At 38.0% G+C, this 19,216-nt stretch overlaps 1 protein-coding gene and 1 long non-coding RNA gene across 8 annotated transcripts in view; one reads left to right on the top strand and one right to left on the bottom strand.

Moving 5' to 3' along the window:
- Positions 1-13,264, top strand: part of BTBD8 (BTB domain containing 8) — a 45,426-nt gene extending 32,162 nt beyond the window's left edge. For all 7 annotated transcript variants that reach the window (XM_068952506.1, XM_068952510.1, XM_068952509.1 and 4 more), the window contains 3 exons: positions 160-299; positions 1,783-4,125; positions 5,490-13,264. In XM_068952506.1, the coding sequence (XP_068808607.1) occupies positions 160-299; positions 1,783-4,125; positions 5,490-5,959 (2,953 nt within the window). In that variant the 3' untranslated portion in view covers positions 5,960-13,264. The remainder of the gene's footprint in view (positions 1-159; positions 300-1,782; positions 4,126-5,489) is intronic.
- A 2,797-nt stretch (positions 13,265-16,061) lies between these two features.
- Positions 16,062-19,144, bottom strand: LOC138068024 (uncharacterized). The gene is made up of 3 exons (XR_011142541.1): positions 18,396-19,144; positions 17,711-17,819; positions 16,062-16,194 (listed from the first exon to the last, which is right to left on the bottom strand). It is a non-coding gene; the product is annotated as an uncharacterized lncRNA (long non-coding RNA).
- Between the last annotated feature and the right edge of the window lie 72 nt (positions 19,145-19,216).

The raw sequence follows: 19,216 nt of genomic DNA, 5'->3' as shown, positions 1-19,216 counted from the left end.
TTTTCAAAAAGAGAAAAGGCATTATGAAACTTAGATTGCATTTTCCATGTTTTCTATATATATTTGTGTATATATTAAAATGCATATATTACCTGTTCAAATATCATGAAACATTTATAGATCTTAAGCCTAAAACTAATGCATATATTTTATTTCCAGTGTGACAAAAAAATCAACTGGAAAAGGATGCAATGAACAAAACATACAAGCTGTTCTGAAGAAAAAAGGGACTGTGAGTAGCAATTCTGCAACTCAGCAAAAGGCACAGAACACACCTACCAGTTCTCCCAAAAACCAAGGTAAAGTTTCATGTGACAATGAAACAGTCCTCCATTGTTATGCAAAGCTTTATGCTATTTTTTTAGCACAAGTATTTGGCAAAATCTTCTGAACAATTCTGTTTATTTTCCGTGTTTCATTTTTACTGACAGCCCTAAACTGTAAAATGTAAATGAACGTGTCAACTTCGCAATAATTAAACAAGCAGAAAAATCCACTAACTGGCAGGGAAGGCCACCTCTCTAATCTGCTTTGCGGAGTTTTTTATTTTGATGATACATTGCACTTCTGCACTTGGAGCCACCACTGAGTTCTGCAGATCAAACATTTATAATATGCACCAAAGATCCACAGTGCAAACTGCTTGAAGGAAATACTTTCTAAATAATCTGTTGTAATTGCTTTATATATTTACAAAACGAGTAGAATCCAAGTCTGATAAATGAATCATGGTATTTGATACACATAATGCAGTATCTAGTAAAACCATTTCAAAGTAATTTTTCTTCTACATAACTAGCTTCCTAAATAAACATTTGCGTTAAAAAGAATCTTTGGTATCAGGTAAATGCTTCCATTTGATTGTTATTGTTATTGCAGAGAAAGCAGCTGCAATGACTATAAATAATAAGCTTAGATCTAAGAGATGTGTAATCCAAGTATTTTAACTCATAGTTATATGCAGACAAATATACTCTGGTTGGACAAGAAAATCTTTCTGTCCTTGGAACTGCCACTAAAATTTAAAATTTCTTTATGAATTGTTAGTTTATGCCTTCCTTTGTTGTTGATCCCCCTAGCTGTAGCTCTACTGTTATTCATTTACCCCACAAACTTAATTCTTGATCTCAACACTGAGGGAAATGACATCCTAGACCACAGAGATGAGACCCTGCTGTGAAATGATGCAAAATGTTAAGGATGGAACCCTTTTTAATCCCATTTTGATTATCTAACTGAGGGGAGGGAAAAGTATTCAAGTTATACTATCTTAAATGTATTACGATAGATAAAACATAGGACCTGTCAATATGTGGTCATTAAAGATCCTACAGCATTTTCTAATAGAGCGGGAATATTAATTCTGGTGTTCTAATCATATTGTAACTAATGAAATTATATTCTGCCTACTTTCATTTCCTCTGCAATATAAATTGAATACAGTGCTCATCACTTCCTGTGCTAAACTGCTGTGCAGCGTTTCTATGCACTATTAGATAGTTGCTGCTTTCTATGCCAGCGATTACTACCTCAGTGACAAGTGAACTAATTCCTTTGTGGGTAGTCTGTAAGGTGTTTCAGTTTCAAAGATGGCGTGTAAATGCAGGATGGTATTTTTGTCCACTGTTTATATTTAAGATCTTAATTTTTAATTCTTTAACAAGCCTTAAATCCCTTAGCTGCATAGAAAGTTAAATAACTATTACTCAAATTACATAAATTCATCGTATATACTTTGACTGAAATGCACAATCTTTACATTTTTTTCCTCCTATTTGTTAGGCTTTCAGGTGGAATCACCAAATTCACTGAAATCAGGAATGTCTCCAAAACAAAATGAAGAAAAATACGTGATACAACATCTGGTTCAGACAACACTTTCAGAAAAACATTCTTCAACTAAGAAAAAGAGTGTTAAGCAGTTGCAAACACCTGTAGCAAAAGCTACTGCAAAAATAACAACACCTAAAACTCAGGTTCAGTCAAAGCATGGTGAGAGTATGAACAATAAAGACCCAAAACTGAAAACAGTTGGGCAATCTGTATTGAAATCACAGTCCTCTGCCCAGAGACATTCAAGAAGTGAATCTCCTGGTGTCCAGAAGACTATGCACACCTCTGAGCCCAGAAGTTCAGGACCGAAACTTGAAACACACATGGCTGATGCTCTGGCAGTTCAGCTTCACGACAATAATGAATGCACTTCTGCAAAGCAAATTGAACGTCTGAACTCTTTGATGGAAGGTAGCAAAGAAGATATACTCTTGGCATCCTGTCAACAAGATAAACAAAAATTATTGGATCCTCCTGACAGTGGGGAATACAAACTACAGTCTGAATCTTCTTCTCCTCTGATCATCAAACAAACTATTCCTAAAACAACTGTTTTAGTCCAAAATGAAATGGGAGCAAAACAGATCTGTGGAGATGCGACTGAAATTAAACAGCTTACAGATGCAAAGAAAGATGGCAATCCTGCTCAATTTCACTGTCATGCACAGTCTACTAGTGATGGATACTCAGACTTTTCCAAGGAACTCCATCAAAAGGCTACTGCTTCAGGCGAAGGGATGCAATATTCAAAAGCAACAAAAGCCTGTGCTGAACAAAATAATACATTAAACACAGAAATAGGTCTCAACTATGGTGAAAATATTTCACCAAGCTTTTCTAAAAGGATATCCAATAAAGAGGATGAAACATCATCTCAAATTCATATGGAGGGATTTCTGACAGCTGATGAGTCATGTGATAGATCATCCTTGACCGAAGACAAACCAATTACAGTAGATTTAGATGATGTTTCAAAATGTGCCATAGAACAAGTAACAGAAAAGTGTTCGCCTATAGATGCTACAGAAATGCCAGAAAACCATGAAAATGCAGAAATTCCCTTTGTGGACCACTGGAATACGGGGGCACTCGATCCAAAAGAGAGTCCTGAATCAGATACTGGCAGTGCAACCACATCCTCGGATGATATAAAACCAAGATCAGAAGATTATGATGCTGGAGGCTCTCAGGATGATGAAGGATCCAATGAAAGAGGGATTTCCAAATGCAGCACTATGTTATGCCATGATTTTCTTGGAAGAAGCAGCAGTGACACAAGTACACCTGAGGAATTAAAAATTTATGACAGCAGCCTAAGAATAGAAGTGAAAATGAAAAAAGAGGGTTCTGATCTATTCCGTGTTAATTCAACAAGCGATGATGAAATACCAAGAAAAAGATCTGAAATCTGGTCACATCAAGAAAGTGCAAGAAGGGCCAACACTAGAGAAAATGAAAGTTCTACTTTTGGCAAGGCACAGTTTATTCAGGAAACAGACCAAGTTTCTTCTTCTGCTGATGAAACGGAAGATGACAGATCTGAAGCAGAAAATGTTGCAGAAAACTTTCCTCCATCAGATGTTCCTACTCAACAGTTCCAAGGAATTGATAATTTGGCTTTTGAAGATGCAACAGAAAATAATACTGCAACTCAGGAGTTTTCTAAAACTAAAAATTTCAAACGATCTGTTTTACTTTCAGTAGATGAATGTGAAGAACTGGGATCAGATGATAGAGTGGAAGCTCATACATCACGTCAGCATTCAATAGATTCTCTTACTCCTTCAGATGTATTTGATAGTGTTTCCCATGAGCACCATGGAACAACTTTTTATTCAAGATACTCATTGGAAATTGAAGATGGATTCCTGGACTGCAAACAGCATAAGGATAGAGACAACAGGCTGGATAACAGTGAAAGTCCTCTTCTTCCTGACACTGAAATCCTAGGAAAGGATAATCAAGGTACTTCAATGACTGAACAAAACTGTTCAGAGAAAGTGTACTCTGCAGCCAGTCTGTGTCCACCAGCAGAAAAGCAGGAATTAAAAATGAAGAATGAAGTGGCTAGTGAATTTCAACAGTGCAATAAATACTTGGACAATGATGCAAAATCTCAAGATAGACCATGTCATCTGGATCTTCATCACAGAGAGACTAATTCTGATATGCAAAAGAGCAGCTCTGCCAAACCTGTAGAACCCGATAAGAATCAGTTACTGACTCAGGAAGGTCAAGTGAGAGACAGTCAACCAGCAACTACTGAATACGCTAATACTGATTTACTTCCAGGTAATGTACAGAAATAGAAACATTCAGTCATTCCAAAACAAATTAATAGGGAAAACAGTGGCAGTTTGTCTGGGATTGAATCCTGAACTGAAGTAATTTTGGCTGAAAAAATACAGAAAATTTAAATATTTTTAAGTATTTCACTTGGGTGCAGAATACTTGTCTGTTTGAAATATCCATAAACACCTAGTTGTTAATGAGAAACTTGACTACTACAGGAAAACAGATTTTATGTAATGCTAAAAGGAAGATTGGACACAGTTGTCTGTAGTTCAGTTATTTTTGATCCAATCTAACAGTGACAGCATCAACTTTTGATGGAAACTCAGTATTTGCTTTGTCTGCTTGACAACATTCCGTATGTCTGAAAGGGATGTGCAATAACTACAGTAATAACCTTAACTAAATCGCACTGAACTGTTTACTTAACAGCTATATGCATTACTGTTGTAGATTATTTATATATTATATTATACACAAATTTGGATCCTTCTCCCGCTGAATATAACCGAATATTTGCCATATACATCAGTGGGAGCAGGTTTGAACTCTGATTTAGAGCTTACAAGATGTCTACAATTCTAAATTTTACCAGTAAAAGCTAATTTCCTAAAAGAGAGATTATACTTTGAACTAATGATTATATACAGAAAACTTCTAACTTGCTTCACATAGTTAGATGATTACCTGTCTAGTTGTTTTGTGTTTTGTCTTCTTGATATCAGTAATTCAGTTTATTATCCCATCAAAAATACACAATAGTGCTGATTACAACTATTGTGTATTCAGGAGTAATGAAATGCTGACAATGATCTATGTTCAGCTACGCCACAGAACAAGATGACATTAAAAGCTGTACTATTTTTTTTTTTTAAGTTTGCTTGCTCTTGCCTGCAGTTGCCCTTGCATGTGCAGTATAGAAATAAGCCTGTGGATAAACTATTTTGTTTTTAATTCTTTTTTAAGCTGACATAGTGTAAGTCACCATTCAGTAATCATTCTCTATTAATTCCCTCCATGCACCTCCTAGTCTAAATTTAATTTATGTAGTAAATGAGAAATTTCATGTGCATTAAATGTGTATTTACATAACTTGTCACTTTCTGTATCAGAAACTTAATAATGGAGGTTTACTGTTAATTACCAGTGGTGATTGCTGCTTTAATTTATAAACCATACTTTGTTTTTTACATAGGAAATAAATGCCTCAAATTCTGTCAATTTTGTATTACATTTCTCCCTCCCCCCTTTTTTTTAACCTGGTTGGATTGACCTTCCTGAATGAGTTAAATTTTGCTCTACACAGCCCTGAGGGGAAGATCATCTGCAATTTTTACAATGTACAGTATTGTGAATTATTTCAGGAGACATAGATGATTATGACACAATGGCACAAACCTGCATGTATGAACATCGACCTTCAAAAACCCTTTCTCCAATATATGAGATGGATGTTGGAGAAGCATTTGAGCAGAGGATGGATTCGGAAACAGCAGTTCTAGATGTGGATTTTGAAGATCAGCAATTTGCAGAACAGGACTGGACTCTTCTCAGGCAATTATTATCTGAGCAGGACTCAAATATAGGTTTCAAAAACTCTGTTCCTGAAGACCTTAACTTAGCACAATGTCTTATCAATCAGACACTGTTTCTGGCACGAGATGGCTCGAATCCTCAGGGTACATCACAAGTTGACACTTTCAGTAGGTGGACTGAAATAATGTCTCCACTTGACGATTCTTCAGCAAGCATTACAGTGGCAAGCTTTTCATCTGAAGACTGTTCTTCCCCTCAAGGGGAATGGACAATTCTTGAACTGGAAACCCATCATTAAGGTGATCAGATGCTTGCAACTGGACTCCAACCCATTCCCCAAATCTATTTTTGATGCGTTGTTTCCATATAATGAAATACTGCATCAGTCAAGAACAAGCAATTCTTGATACTGAGGCAATCTTTCTGATATAATGAGGTAAATATGTTAATTTATAACCTAGATTTAATCACAAGTACAGTAATTTTTCAAGGCTTAAATGTATGTCTTTTTCTAAAATCAACTTTGAGCATGTATTTTCTAGACTTGTTAGAAAAAAATAGATGACATGAAAGAAAAATCCTGGTTCCCCCTCTCCCTTTTATACTCCTTTCTGCCAATTAATATTCTCATTGAGCAAGAATTTAAGGATGACTGCACAACTAGTAGAGCTATTCCTCTCCTTTTTTTCTCTCTATATGGTGACTTGATTTTACAACAATAAAGACTCAGAACAGTTGTGTCAAAAGGTGATGTGTGCCAACACTGCTTTAAATAATAGAAAAGTATACTTGTGTTTACAGAAAACATTTCAATATGAATCTGCTTTGGGCTTTACTAATATGAGCAACTTGTTCCATCTGTCTCCTCCAGGTTTGATTTTTGTATTTTTTGAGTTTTGTTTAGAAGTTTCCAATAAATTTTTTAATTTGTCTTTGCTTCAAATATAAGACTTCAGAGGGTCTGTACTCTAGGAAGGCACTGTTTCTTTCCTGGAAACACACATGTTTATATTTTTAATGACTTAGTTAAATATATTCAGAGGAGTCAGTAGGATGCTGATCCTGTTCTAAAAACAATGTGTCTAGTATCTCCAAAGGTATATTTCATGCTGAAATGCTGATAGAGATAATCTGGCCACTGTTACATCAGAAGTCTGACTTGCAGGAGAAGTACCTTTGATCTTCAATTCATTACACTTGCACTCTTTTGAGACTGAGGCATGGCTAAATTCTCATGGATTTGACTTTGCTTATTCTCATAGATAATACATTTTTGTAACAGGATTTTTCTCCTTCCAGCTTCATTAGCATCTCTAAAGTGTAGCTTTTATGTGGAGACTAAGTGTCAACATAACCATTTTTCCAGCTAAGGAGAGTAAAATAGAAAGTACTTCTCTACACCGCTCATTCTGCCCTTTCTGGCTGTTAAGTTGGGTGTGGATAAGACTGTTTGATAGGACAAGGGGGAGGAGGGAAGTTATAAAATATTTGTAATTCTTACCAAATCAAAACTCTTCCTGAAACATTCAGGGTTTTTTTCCCCACAAAGCATAAGCCCTCTAAGAAATATCTGCCTATCTTATCTAAGTTTTCTGCCTCCTCCGAGTCATTAACAAAAGCAGTGCCTTCAGAAGTGGGTGACATATGGCAGCAAAATGTTACTGACTTTTTTTGTTAAAAGTATCTATTTAAGACAAGTGCCCAACTTAAGCTGGCTATAACCACAGATAATATGATCAGTTTTGCAAGCTTTTGCACAACTCTGACAGTGCACTTAACTTTGTTTAGAAACTTCATTTATTTTTGTTCATAGTCAGAAACTCTCAGTTGTGTTCAAATATGAAGTTGCCCTAGCATACAACTAATGAATTTATCACCTGTCGTATTTTTAGACTTGACATAATAAGGAGAACTCATGCAAAACATTTAGTTAAGGAAGTTACTCAAGAAAGCCACTTCATCGATCATATACAGAAGTAAAAGTGATGTTTTATTTTCTCCAAATTAATGAAGGAGACATATGAAGACAGGAAAAAAAACAAAAAAAAAAAAAAGAAGGGCTTCTTTTCTCTTTAAGTTCAGGAAGAGGAAGGAGTCAGAACCTGTGGAAGAGGGATGCTCTGTTTCAGAAGAAAGACCTTTCCCCTACTCCTTCAGCTTTTAGCAGCATAAATAGTCTGTGATAAACATTTTAAATGTAATATGCTATATTTAGCCCAGTCTTCATACTGGAGGGAGTCAGATGAACCTTTAGAAGTGCAAATTCATCAAAAGAACCTATCTTTTACCTTTAAGTTTAGGTGTGCAGACAGTGAATTGTTTTATTTACTTTACTGGTTGTAATATGAAAATTAAACCCCATTCCCTCCTGAAGTCCCCACTGATGTTGTTGCATTTCCTTTAATAGCTTTGCAGTAGAGCAAATGATTAGGATTTGGTGTATTGTTCAGCTGATGTGTATGCAATAATAGAATACAGCTTCCCATAGCCACACAGTCTCTGTAGAAGTAGCAGAAATAGAAAGCGGTATTGTTTTTAATTTGCATTACCAGAGTGCCTGTGAGCCTTAAGCAGACCAGCATCCCACAGGCTAGACACTGTACAAACACAGAACAAAAACAAAGACTTCCCACAGAGTGGTTACAATCCAAGTTAAGACAAAAGATTAAAAAAATACGGATGGCACAGCAAAAGGAGAGAGTCAATATTTGTCTAGCTGATTAGCAATGGTTTCAGCACATGATCAGTTTAAATATTGTCACTTTTTTCTCTTTATGCTTTACAGCAAGGGAAAATCGGAGGGTGAAATTTGCAGCCTGGATAATGAGGGAGCTTTTAAGGATCTCTATTCCTGACCAGCTCTGTGTGCCATCTAAACTCTGCCCATTTGATGTTGTTTAGTAGTCCCTCCTCCTTCAGAAGGGCATATAAGCTTTAAGCAGGTGTAGGTGGCTATTATGTTAAATAGTATCAGTCACCTTGAATTCTCTGGAGTCCTGGTCGTGTCTCCTAACAGTGATTTTGTGAATGTTTACTGGCCTCTTCTCCAAAACATGAGAGAATGGCCAAAGGTTTGTTTGAAAACTTAATATGCAAATAATTGAAGGTTGTGTGATAGACGTTAAGTGAATAGTGAGTAAGGGGTTCTGAATGACCCTTAAAGTAAAGACAAGGTGTGTACTCCCAATGAAGCTGTGAAGGGGAATCGATGAAGAAATGGCGTGGTCAAAATAATTTTTAAGGGTTCATCTTTGCAGTAGTATTTTGAATACGTAAGAGCAGTACAACTCTTTTTATCAAAGAGAGAAGAATGTTGCTGTCAACAGGTGATAATGACAGCGTACATGAGAGAATCAGCTATGTGAAGGGATAATTTTAGAAGGACTTACAGGAAACAGAGAAAGAATCAGAACAATTTAGAGGAGAGGACTCAAATCTGAGTTGAAGATAACAATCCTGCTTTTGCCTGCATTGAAAAACACAGTACTAAAGTGAAGAATAGGGAGGGATGTTTTAAATGTACTGACTTTAAGATAGGCTAGACCTCCACAACCTGATGTTCATAGGCAAAATAATTTTTTTTGCTTGAAAAGGAGTATGGCGTGGATTAGAGAAGCAGCTCCCCAGATTTTTCACATATAGGTGGTAGGTAAAATTTAATTTGTGGAATAAATTACCAATAGACATATTGCAGAGAGAAAAGAAAAAGGAATTGAGTCTAGATCTCTTGGACCCCTACAGAAAACTGAGGAAGCTGGAGGTTCTTCCAAAGCATCAGCTAAAAAACAACGAGGGAAACTATGGAAATAAGCAAAGAAGGTTACGGGAATCAAATGAAGATGGCAGGATTTCAAAAAAAGCACAGTTGGCTTTGCTGAAGATGGCCCACAAGGCCAGATGAGGATAAAGTACCAGCTTTGAGGCAGGTTACGAAAACATGCTTGGGGACCGTGATCAAAGTGAGATTCTGGCTTCCTTGGAATGAAAGGAAAGCAGATACCAATTTGGAAGAGTATATGAAAAGAAAGAAACTGAGCTTAAAGATGAAGATAGGCAGCAGTTAGAAAAGCATGTTGGTTAAGTATATTTTGTCTTGATTTTTAAAGCCATGAGATATACTGTATTTATACTGTGTAACAAAAGAAATGAGGAGAATGAGACCTAAAGTGAAGATCGGGAGAGAGGAGCGAGTATGCATGAAGGAGATAAGCATACTCTCTGATAGTGGTACTATGAGAGAGTATGAAGAAGAATCAAATATCTGCTTTTGTGGAAAGACGTTTATCTTCTTCTCTTGGAAAAACTTGCTGTAGATTCAGAAAAATCATAGAATCACAGAAAAATTTAGGCCAGACGGGATTCTCTGGAAGTCTGTAGTCCAACCTCCTGCTGAATACAGGGCTAACTTCAAAGTTAGATCAGTGGCTAGGGCCTTGTCAGGGCCTGTAGCACATGCAATAGTAATAAAGTCAGTAGATAGGAACATCACGCTCACAGGAAATAGGTATTTGAGATAAAAAGATTCTCATTATAACAACATAACTTTGGATGTTGTTGGGAAAGATAACATTAGTCATGAAGTACAAGGAACATGGCTTGCTTGCAATATTTCCAAGTTCTGGATCAGATGTGACTTGACAGTACATGTTTAGTAATCTTAGTCCAACATTTTACATTTTAAGTTTTTAAACCTGTTTCAAAATTACTTTGAATTTTTGAGTTTGTATATCTTATTATTTTGGAGGAACTAGCAAGCAAGAGAACTTCCCATGTTTCTCACACAGACTGTCTATAGGATCGGTTCCCCTAACATTGTCTTCCTTAATTTCTTTCAGAGAATGTGTACACAAAAGCAATGCTCCTGTTCTAAGTACAGATTGCCAAGAGACTATTTTAAAAATCTGAATATATGTTACTGCCCTCTGGAAAATAATTACAAGCATGCTTATTTTACTTTGTTCCAGAAAATCTAAACCTTTGCATGAGGAATTAAGAACTGCTCTTGTGTTTTTCATCTGTTGCCCAGAACCAGGACATTTAAGAATTAGTAATTTTGCTTCTGCTAACGTCAAAGGAAAAACTCCTGCTGACCTCAGCTGAAGCAGGTTCAGGGCTTACCTATATTAAATGCATGTACTAGAAATGCTGTTTTTCCAACAGATGTATTTCATAGTTCTCTAAGTTTTACTCTAATAACTTATCATATTGTACAATTATAGATGTGAAAAATTGCAGCTAGAAAGACTTCAATTTAAGAGTCGTGACTGTGTGTATTCTGTTAATATTTCATGACTGGGGTGATTAACAGCTGTACATTGATAGATGACATTCTTTCCAGGACTAAGCAGGAACAGAGGACAAAAGATAGAATCAATCAGAGGTAGAAGCTCTGTTAAAACAGGTATTTCATGGAAATGGGCTTTTAAATTTGAAATCCACTATAGTTAGAAGATTTTTATCTCTTGCAGAAAATCCATAATGTTTTTTAGGTATAGTTCTTGAACACAAGCTATGATGTGTGCTATTTTTGACCAATAAGCTTCAATATGAATATTTTTGGAAAAATTCCAGCTAAAATCCATTCTTTGCCTAATTTAAAACCAAGCTTCCTATCAGCAACTACAACATGTATTTAAGGGAACTAGACCTGTGACCATGTAAAATTATTTACGTAAAATGTGGATATCAACTGGGGAAAAAAAATGGGTTTCCACAACAACTTTTCTCTACCTTTGATGACTAATAAGTGAAGAACCATACAGTGCATGTGTGCACACACATGCACAAATCTCTTCGGTTTTTGCATTTGACCATCCTTTTATACTTTGCTTCACAGTCTACACAGTATGGTCAATTAAGCAACAGTTCTGCAAACCTCCAAACATGAGTGAATCTGCTTAAAGATTTGCAAGTTGGCTTTCAGATTAACATTCACTTCTCAGAAAGGGTAATGGAACTGGCATTGGGGGCAGGCATTGTGCATACTTGCATTTTTACATAGTACTCAACTTAATGATGAACCATCTGGATACAGTTAGAGTATGAAATAATTAATAACGGTATTCCATTAAGTTGCTACCCTGCTCGCCTTGATTTACTGCTGATGTTCCCAGCTCAGAAGATCATTCCATTAGTGAAATCAAAGCCCTGAGAAATATAATTTTTTACATTATGTACAGCAAAAGACCTTTTGCTATTGCACTGTTGAATATGACTTCTGATTTACAGATCTTGAATAACTGAAGCCTCAGTTTTTGGGGGGCAGGGGGAGGGAGGACTCTACAATCGAAACTAGATACAGTTAACTAGGTCACTAGTAGTCAAAATACTTTTTGTATGTTAAAAGAGATGAAATTGGAATGGAGTGAGTGCATGCTCTGTCTAGTGAATCTGAACAGAGGCTCACACACACAAGTTTTGAACTGTACGGTAGGTACTCATCTCCAAATCAATTGCACGGTTGCAGCTGCGGGGGCCTGAGCCCCAATGACACAGGTAGTCCGTTAGGTTTTATATATAGGCATACAAGTAAAAGCGATTCTGACTTTTTGAAAAGTACTGAACTTTCTCAAGCTCCTAGTGAAGTTAGTGGGGGTGGTAGCAGATCCATATTTGTAAAAATCAGCATATTTTTATATAAGTGTCTGAACAGAAGGATTGGTACCAGAAATAAAATTTTGGCTCATGTAATTTATACGTGTACTTGTTCCTTCCTAACTGTACAAGCCAATTTTGAAACTGAGCTTAGCAAGGCTCTATCAAAACACTTAAATTTTACAGCATCCTCATTGACACAATCCTTATTTAGTCCTCTTGGAGGGTTTGCTCTGATCAGAAAAATATGTGATTTTCTTAAACTTGCGTTTAATGAAATCATTTTAGTTCTTCACCTCCTTATTATAACCTTCCTTTGAGTGTCGCATGGCATTCTGCCTCTCAGTACAATTATATCAATGTGCTTAAACTCAGTATAACCAGGACAAACCATACGTACATGCCACATACTGTGTAGGTATTGTAAAATCTTTTTGTGTTACCTTCATAGAATCAGGTAATTTTCATGCCTGTGAACCTGATAACTACATATATGTCAAACCACGTACCGCACAAAAGTATCCACTTTTTTTTTTTTTTTGTGGTAAAGCAGGAAACTTACTTACATCCCTATTTTCTGGATTATTGTGCTCTTGTAATTGAGATTATGAAATACATATATCCTCTCTCTCTCTCTCTCTCTCTCTATATATATATATATTTATTGGAGTACATTCTGAGAAAAGGTTGAGTCACTACCAATAGTCCATAGCTTTTTGGTCCTATAATATTTTGACTACTCAGTCGTTTCGGGAGGGAGGGTTAAGCTCTCAAATTGAATGCTTGCATTTTTTCCACTGGCTTGCTTTTTCAAACATTTGTCATTAGGATCACAGCTGGGGCCTAGGTAACCATATTTCCAAATGATACCTTGCGAAGCTGCTTTTCTGTTTCCAGAATCACTGTACGGTTTCATAGTCCCATAAGCTTTCTTCCCCATGCTACATATTGAAGATTCTTAGTTGCTTTGTGTATGACAGATGGAAATAAATCCTATATGTAACTTAAATGCTGAGTCACTGTACTTCATTAAGCATGTGGACTGCAACCATCATTTTTAATTTGTGCTTATTAATGGCCAAAAATGTTACTTTCTCTTTCCAGTTGTTTAGTGGACCTTCAGGCCTTTTTTCTCTTGCAAGAGGGAAAAAACACTCTTTCTTGGGTCATGTCACTGGAGAACAGGGCATAGGTGCTGTGTCTGAAGATGAATAATTAGTCCTCATATCAAAATCTATAGAAAAGGAACATGAGTGGCTCTGTGACTGCCCTAAGAAACTGAGTATCAAAAAAATGGTGCCAGTTCAGAACAGATTCGAAAGGCTGCAGGATAGTGCAAAGAAACACTACTTTTGAGAGATCTTGCCTTGCCATAAATCAGCTATGCATCCAAACACTTAAACTATTGCTTTCATCATATAGGAGTTCTAATCCCAGGATCCTTCTGTTCCTGCCTAAATGGGGGTATCCCTTCTGCTCCCAGGAGTTACTTGATAGGCTGTCAAACATAGCACTATTCATTCTCCCTCTTGCAGCTTAGCCTGTATGTGAAATGCACCCTGCAGGTATATGGAAAAAGAATGTGGTTTGAGAAAAAGCTAAGACTAGCAAAATGTCAGAGATCTTCAGAGCAGAGATGAACATAAGTAGTAAAACGAGTCTAACTCCTATTCCATAAAAAAGAATCATTAAAAGCACTTCACTTAAAGGTCAGCTTTGATTGCCCCTTCTCTCAAAATCACTGCAAATGAGACAGGTTTGGGGAAGTTTATGCAAGTAGCTCTGTGCATGTCCCTGAAGGATAAAGAGCTGGATTAATAATAGCTGTAAACAGTCATAGACTTCCATCTCTCCTGCACAATGAAACCATAAAGTTGTGGGGTCAGATGTCGTCTGAAAGCTATAGGAGCGATCAAAGATTGTTTAGCATGGAAGAACATAGTTCCTAGGAAATTCTCTCACATCAAGCATGACTGAGCACAGATATGGTAGCGAAGCAGAATCTAGCTCATAGTATGAGGTAGCAGAAGATCCCTCAAAATCACTTTTTGAAAGTGAGACTATTGGGGGGGGGGGGGAGGGCAGAGAGAGAACATGTTCCAAAAAGTATGCAGTCCGGAAAATTCTATGATCTTTGAGTTTAAGCTCTCTTTAAATAGCCTCCTACTTAGATAGGAGCCTACTTTATACTTCTCCAATATGTCTCATTCCAAAAATAAAACCTAGTCAGTCAATATATACTATACTATATATAAAAATACTATTTGTGTTTCTCACGTATGTAGGATTTTAATCAAGATGTAACAATGAATATCTCTGAGGAGTTGGAGGCTTAATTTAATGATTTTGTCAATCCTTCACTTTTTAATATGTTGAATGACGACTGATCTTAGCATTTCTTGAGACAATGCAAGTTTTTATATGCCAACAGAGCGTCTATGAGCAAGATTCTTGTAGATGTCATAAACTGCACTGCTTCTACCCACTATTTTGCTTGTACTCAATACACTGCATGTTTTGAGGAGACCCCTACTATTACTAGCAATCTTCTATCTCCTTAGAAAGCATCCTGCATACAAATTAAACATGATGTGCAATTTTAGGCATCCACATCAGTGAAAACTTCACATGCTCTATTTGCCCACTTGGCCTCTAAACATTAACAAATGCTATTTTCATAATCCATTTCAGAAATTCAATCAGTAAGAAATAGTCACACTGCTCAAATATGAGAGTAGGACTTCTTCCATATGTATTTTTGCTTTTCTGCTTGTTTTTGTATAGTCAGTGTGCTAATCTCTATGCTAATTAATAGTGTGTATCCTAATAGTAAAAGGATAAAATTTCTCAGTATGATTAATTTTTGCAGCACGCACACTTTACCCCAAATGTGATATTTTAATTTAAATCCAGCAAGGGTAAAGTTCGTACCAACATTAGTTTTTAAAAAACAGCTCCTTTGACTCAAGTGAGAACAAGACCTGCATAGAAGAACACTTAGAAAAGCTTAGATAACAAGTGGAAGACTACAGGCACGTTCTCAGCTGACTTTTTAATAAAAGAACTAGTTTTGGAATTGGGACGGCAAGGAAATTACTTCTTTAGTACTGCTCAGATGACAGAGTACAACTATCTTAAGAACAGAAAAAATGAGCTTTCATCACCTTTCACCTCTAAGCTAATAAATTAAGGAATGTTATTCTAAGTTTGTTCCAAGTCTTTATCCTAATTTGATTTTTGTTTTTCAAAATGTCATGTTTATTATATTAAAATGCAAGCACATCAGTTTATATCTTTTTATTAATCATCTATTAATGCAAAACTGAATAAAACGTGTAAGGAAGAAAACAGAGGATAGTCTTATGAATCATGAAGGAAAAAGTATGGTGCTGGGATCTAGATCTTCCCCTCGGGACAGTTGGGTCCATTCCCTCCAGAGCTTTATCACTTCAGTAAAATCTTTTTGAGGTATTTTCCCTTTGTGGCATACCAGCACCAAACTTGGCACTGCAGTACGCGCAAGAGAAAGTGCACTATACCTGCCTTTTTAGATCCCTACCAGCTAAAAAAGAGCTGCTACTGGCAGTAAAAGTGGTGCTCAAACGGGGCTGCTGAAGTAAAGCTAGGGCTGCTGCTAGGATTCTCCCCTGAGCCATCCTTAGCCTGGGATCTCAGCATCCCCTGTTGCCTAAAATTCAGCCCAGGTGAAGGATGAAGGTTAGGGTTAAGGTTCCAGCTCCAAGAAAGGGCCAGCTGACGCATACAGCAAGAGTAGGCTCCATAGGGGCTGGCAAAGTTTTCTGAGGGCTGCTGGTGGATTTCTCACCTTACTACTCCTTAAGCTGAGGATAAGTTCTGAGTTACGAGTTCCTGGCATAGAGGTGCAGTACAGGCTTAGAGTCAAGATTCACAAACACAAGGGCTTCACAAACAGAAAGTCTGAAACATAGAGGAAAGCAGGGCTTAGGAATGATAAAAGTGAGAGCTGCTACTAGAACTCTCTTGCAAGCAGCCCATAGGCTGGAGACTCAGCAAGTCCCGTAAGGCAAACCTCAGCCTAGTGTTAGGGTTCATAAAAAGAGAAAGCCAAGGCATACAGCAAGATTCTGGCTCAAATGGGATTGCAAAACACATGCTAGAACTGCTACTAGAATACTCCCTCGAGCTGTTCTTAGCCTGGGGACTCAGCACGTCCCGTTTCATAAGACCAAACGAGTGTTAGGCAGGGGTGGTTCTTATACTGGAGGCGGGGGGCCTATTCCTCTCAGAAATTTGTCTCATGAAGAGTCTCATTCTTGTTTTATTTCAACTGTGAACCATTGTCCAACATAATGGCAGCCAGAAATATATTCAATTAAGTTTCCATAATAACATTCAGCCACTTAAACTTAAGATATATTAAGATATATTAATATTTAATGTTATTAATTAGTAATTAATGTTAACTAGTAATTAATTACATTGATATTTAATATGTAAGCAAGTTTAAATATAATAATTGGAGTCAACCAAGTAAGAAAAAGCAGCTTCTGTTAAGCTGATGCTTTTCCTCACTATGCCCCTCATTACTGTGTGCAAGTGATTTACTTCACCCATCCATAGTGACAGAAACTGAATACTGAATCCATAAAACTATGAAACAAATATTTGATCCATTGCGCTTTGATGCCTCTCAAGTGGACATTCTAAGTTCGGGGGGAGGGGGGGTCGTCCAGCTTCATTTTACTTCATATACAGTCAATGACTAATGGGGAAAAAGGCATCTGCTGGTATCCCAGGTTGCTAAATCCAGTGTTTAAATTTCTTAGTAACATTTTTTACAATGTAGTAATTTGCTTTTATGTACCCTATTTTTCTAACGATATTATACAGAAGGAAGAAAAAATCTACTCACCTGTTAGATATGAAATTGTAAATTGCCATTTTACCCCCATCCTATTCCCTGCTATTCTTTTCTCCCTATCTGAATTGATGTAATTCAATTAATGCACATACATATTAGACATACTCCAAAATATGAATTCAGAGACACTACAGTGTTATAAATCAAGTACAATCACGTCAACAGACCAGTTCCTACTCTGTACCCCAGGAACTAGTACTGAAACACAAATGCACTCATAGCAGGCATGAATTCAAACTTCACCTCAACAGACTGTCCACGTATCTGGATCATCAATCCTCATCATAAAAGTTACTATAGCTGTATTTTAAAAGAATTCCCGATGTTCTCAACTGCCTGATTTTTGTATGCAGTCAGAGCAGTGGGAAAAGGCACACAGCTCCACTGTGTTACAGGAAATGCCTCCACAGTTCATTGGCTCTGTCATAGCCGTTCAGAACAACACTGGACCCCAGCTACCTTCGACGTTTGTTGCTTTCCTTTAACTTGCTGACTTTTACATTTATGCTCCACAGAAATTTAAAAATTCAGTATTAGAAATGTTGGACTTACTATTGTAGCATGATCTTTCCGCACCCTTTCAGTGAAGGTTAATCAGAATATTCTGGGGCATCTGACCAACAGAAGTAGGCAATCCAATGTGCATCCATTTCACATCTGCCTGAGTACAAAAAAAGAGAAAGTCATTTTTTAAATCACTGAGATGTCTACTTCTCTCTTCCTAAGTAGGTTAGACCACTTGCTATTTTAATTTTTTTAATGTAAACGAGCATCCCATTTCCTTCTATTTTAAAATCTTCTAAAAAGCATTTGAGAAGGACAAGCTTTTATTGTTATTTCAGGTTTTCAGTAAAAATACTGGTTTCATTATATAAGCAAGAGTTTAGATTCACACATATTGGGTAGACACAAGCTGGAAATTAATGCTTTTTCCCTACTTTTAATGAGTTTCTGCACTATAGCGCTGCTTTACTCCGTAAGTAGTACTGCCTTCTCATATGTGATGAAAGAGAGAGCAACAACATTCTCAGCATCCCCTTTTCTCTGAAAGTGGAGCTATTTCTGGCTTTTAAATTTTCATACTGTCTGTGTAAAGTCTTTAATATTTAGACTATCGCAGAAAATATTTGGAGTATTCCTCTCATAAATGGCTGCAGAATTAGCTGTCCATTAAAAACAATCCATGAAGATTTCCTCTATGCAAAAATTAACTACCATCACTGTTCATGTCACTCACTTGTTCAGCCTGGGAGTCCTCTCACAGTTTGGCTTTTACAGTCCTTTTTCTCACCTAAAAATGTCATGTAATCACACTTCTGTGGCAGCAGGCTCTCAGGCAGACACTGGGTTTCTGCAAGACTTCTATTGGGACACTGATGTCAGGGCTTTCAGTACTATCTCAGCAGAAGTCACTGTCCTCACACACCAGAGCACGCGGAGTAGCAGAAACGAGGGAGAGTCCTCACAGGCCGCAGGAAAGACCATCCAGTCTGGTGCTTCCTCAGGTCACGTCAAGGCCTGCGTTATTTTCTTGGTGGTAAAGCACGTTTCATTTGGGTTTTGGGAGGTTTTCTCTGTTTTAACTCCTCAGGTCTCTGAGGGAAGGCAGGTTTCAACTGCCACAAGTCTCTCATTAGGAACAAACAGCTCCAGCTTCACCTGCACCCACCCCGCGCGAAGCAGACGGCGTCGCGGAGAGGCCGGGCTGCCCCGGCAGCGCCGAGCGCCGAGCACCGACGCACTCCGCACCCCGCCCCGCCATGCCAGAAGCCCCGGCCCGGGACGGGCCCTTTCCCCGCCGCGCCCAGCCGCGCGGCTGAGAGAGAGACGCCGCCGCAGCGCGGGCCCTCAGCGCGGAAAGCCTCTGAGGGCGGGTGGACGGGCGGCAGCGCGAGAAGCCCCTGAGGGCGGGCGGGGGCGCGCGCGAGGCGGCCCCGAAGGCGGGAAGCCCCTGAGGGCGGGCGGGGGCGCGCGCGAGCCGGCCCCGAAGGCGGGAAGCCCCTGAGGGCGGGCGGGGGCGCGCGCGAGCCGGCCCCGAAGGCGGGAAGCCCCTGAGGG

This window comes from Struthio camelus, chromosome 8 (genome assembly GCF_040807025.1).
Source record: "Struthio camelus isolate bStrCam1 chromosome 8, bStrCam1.hap1, whole genome shotgun sequence".
NCBI lineage: Eukaryota > Metazoa > Chordata > Aves > Struthioniformes > Struthionidae > Struthio > Struthio camelus.
The sequence above is the reverse complement of the archived record's forward strand: the minus strand, read 5'-3'. Positions and strand labels throughout refer to the sequence as shown.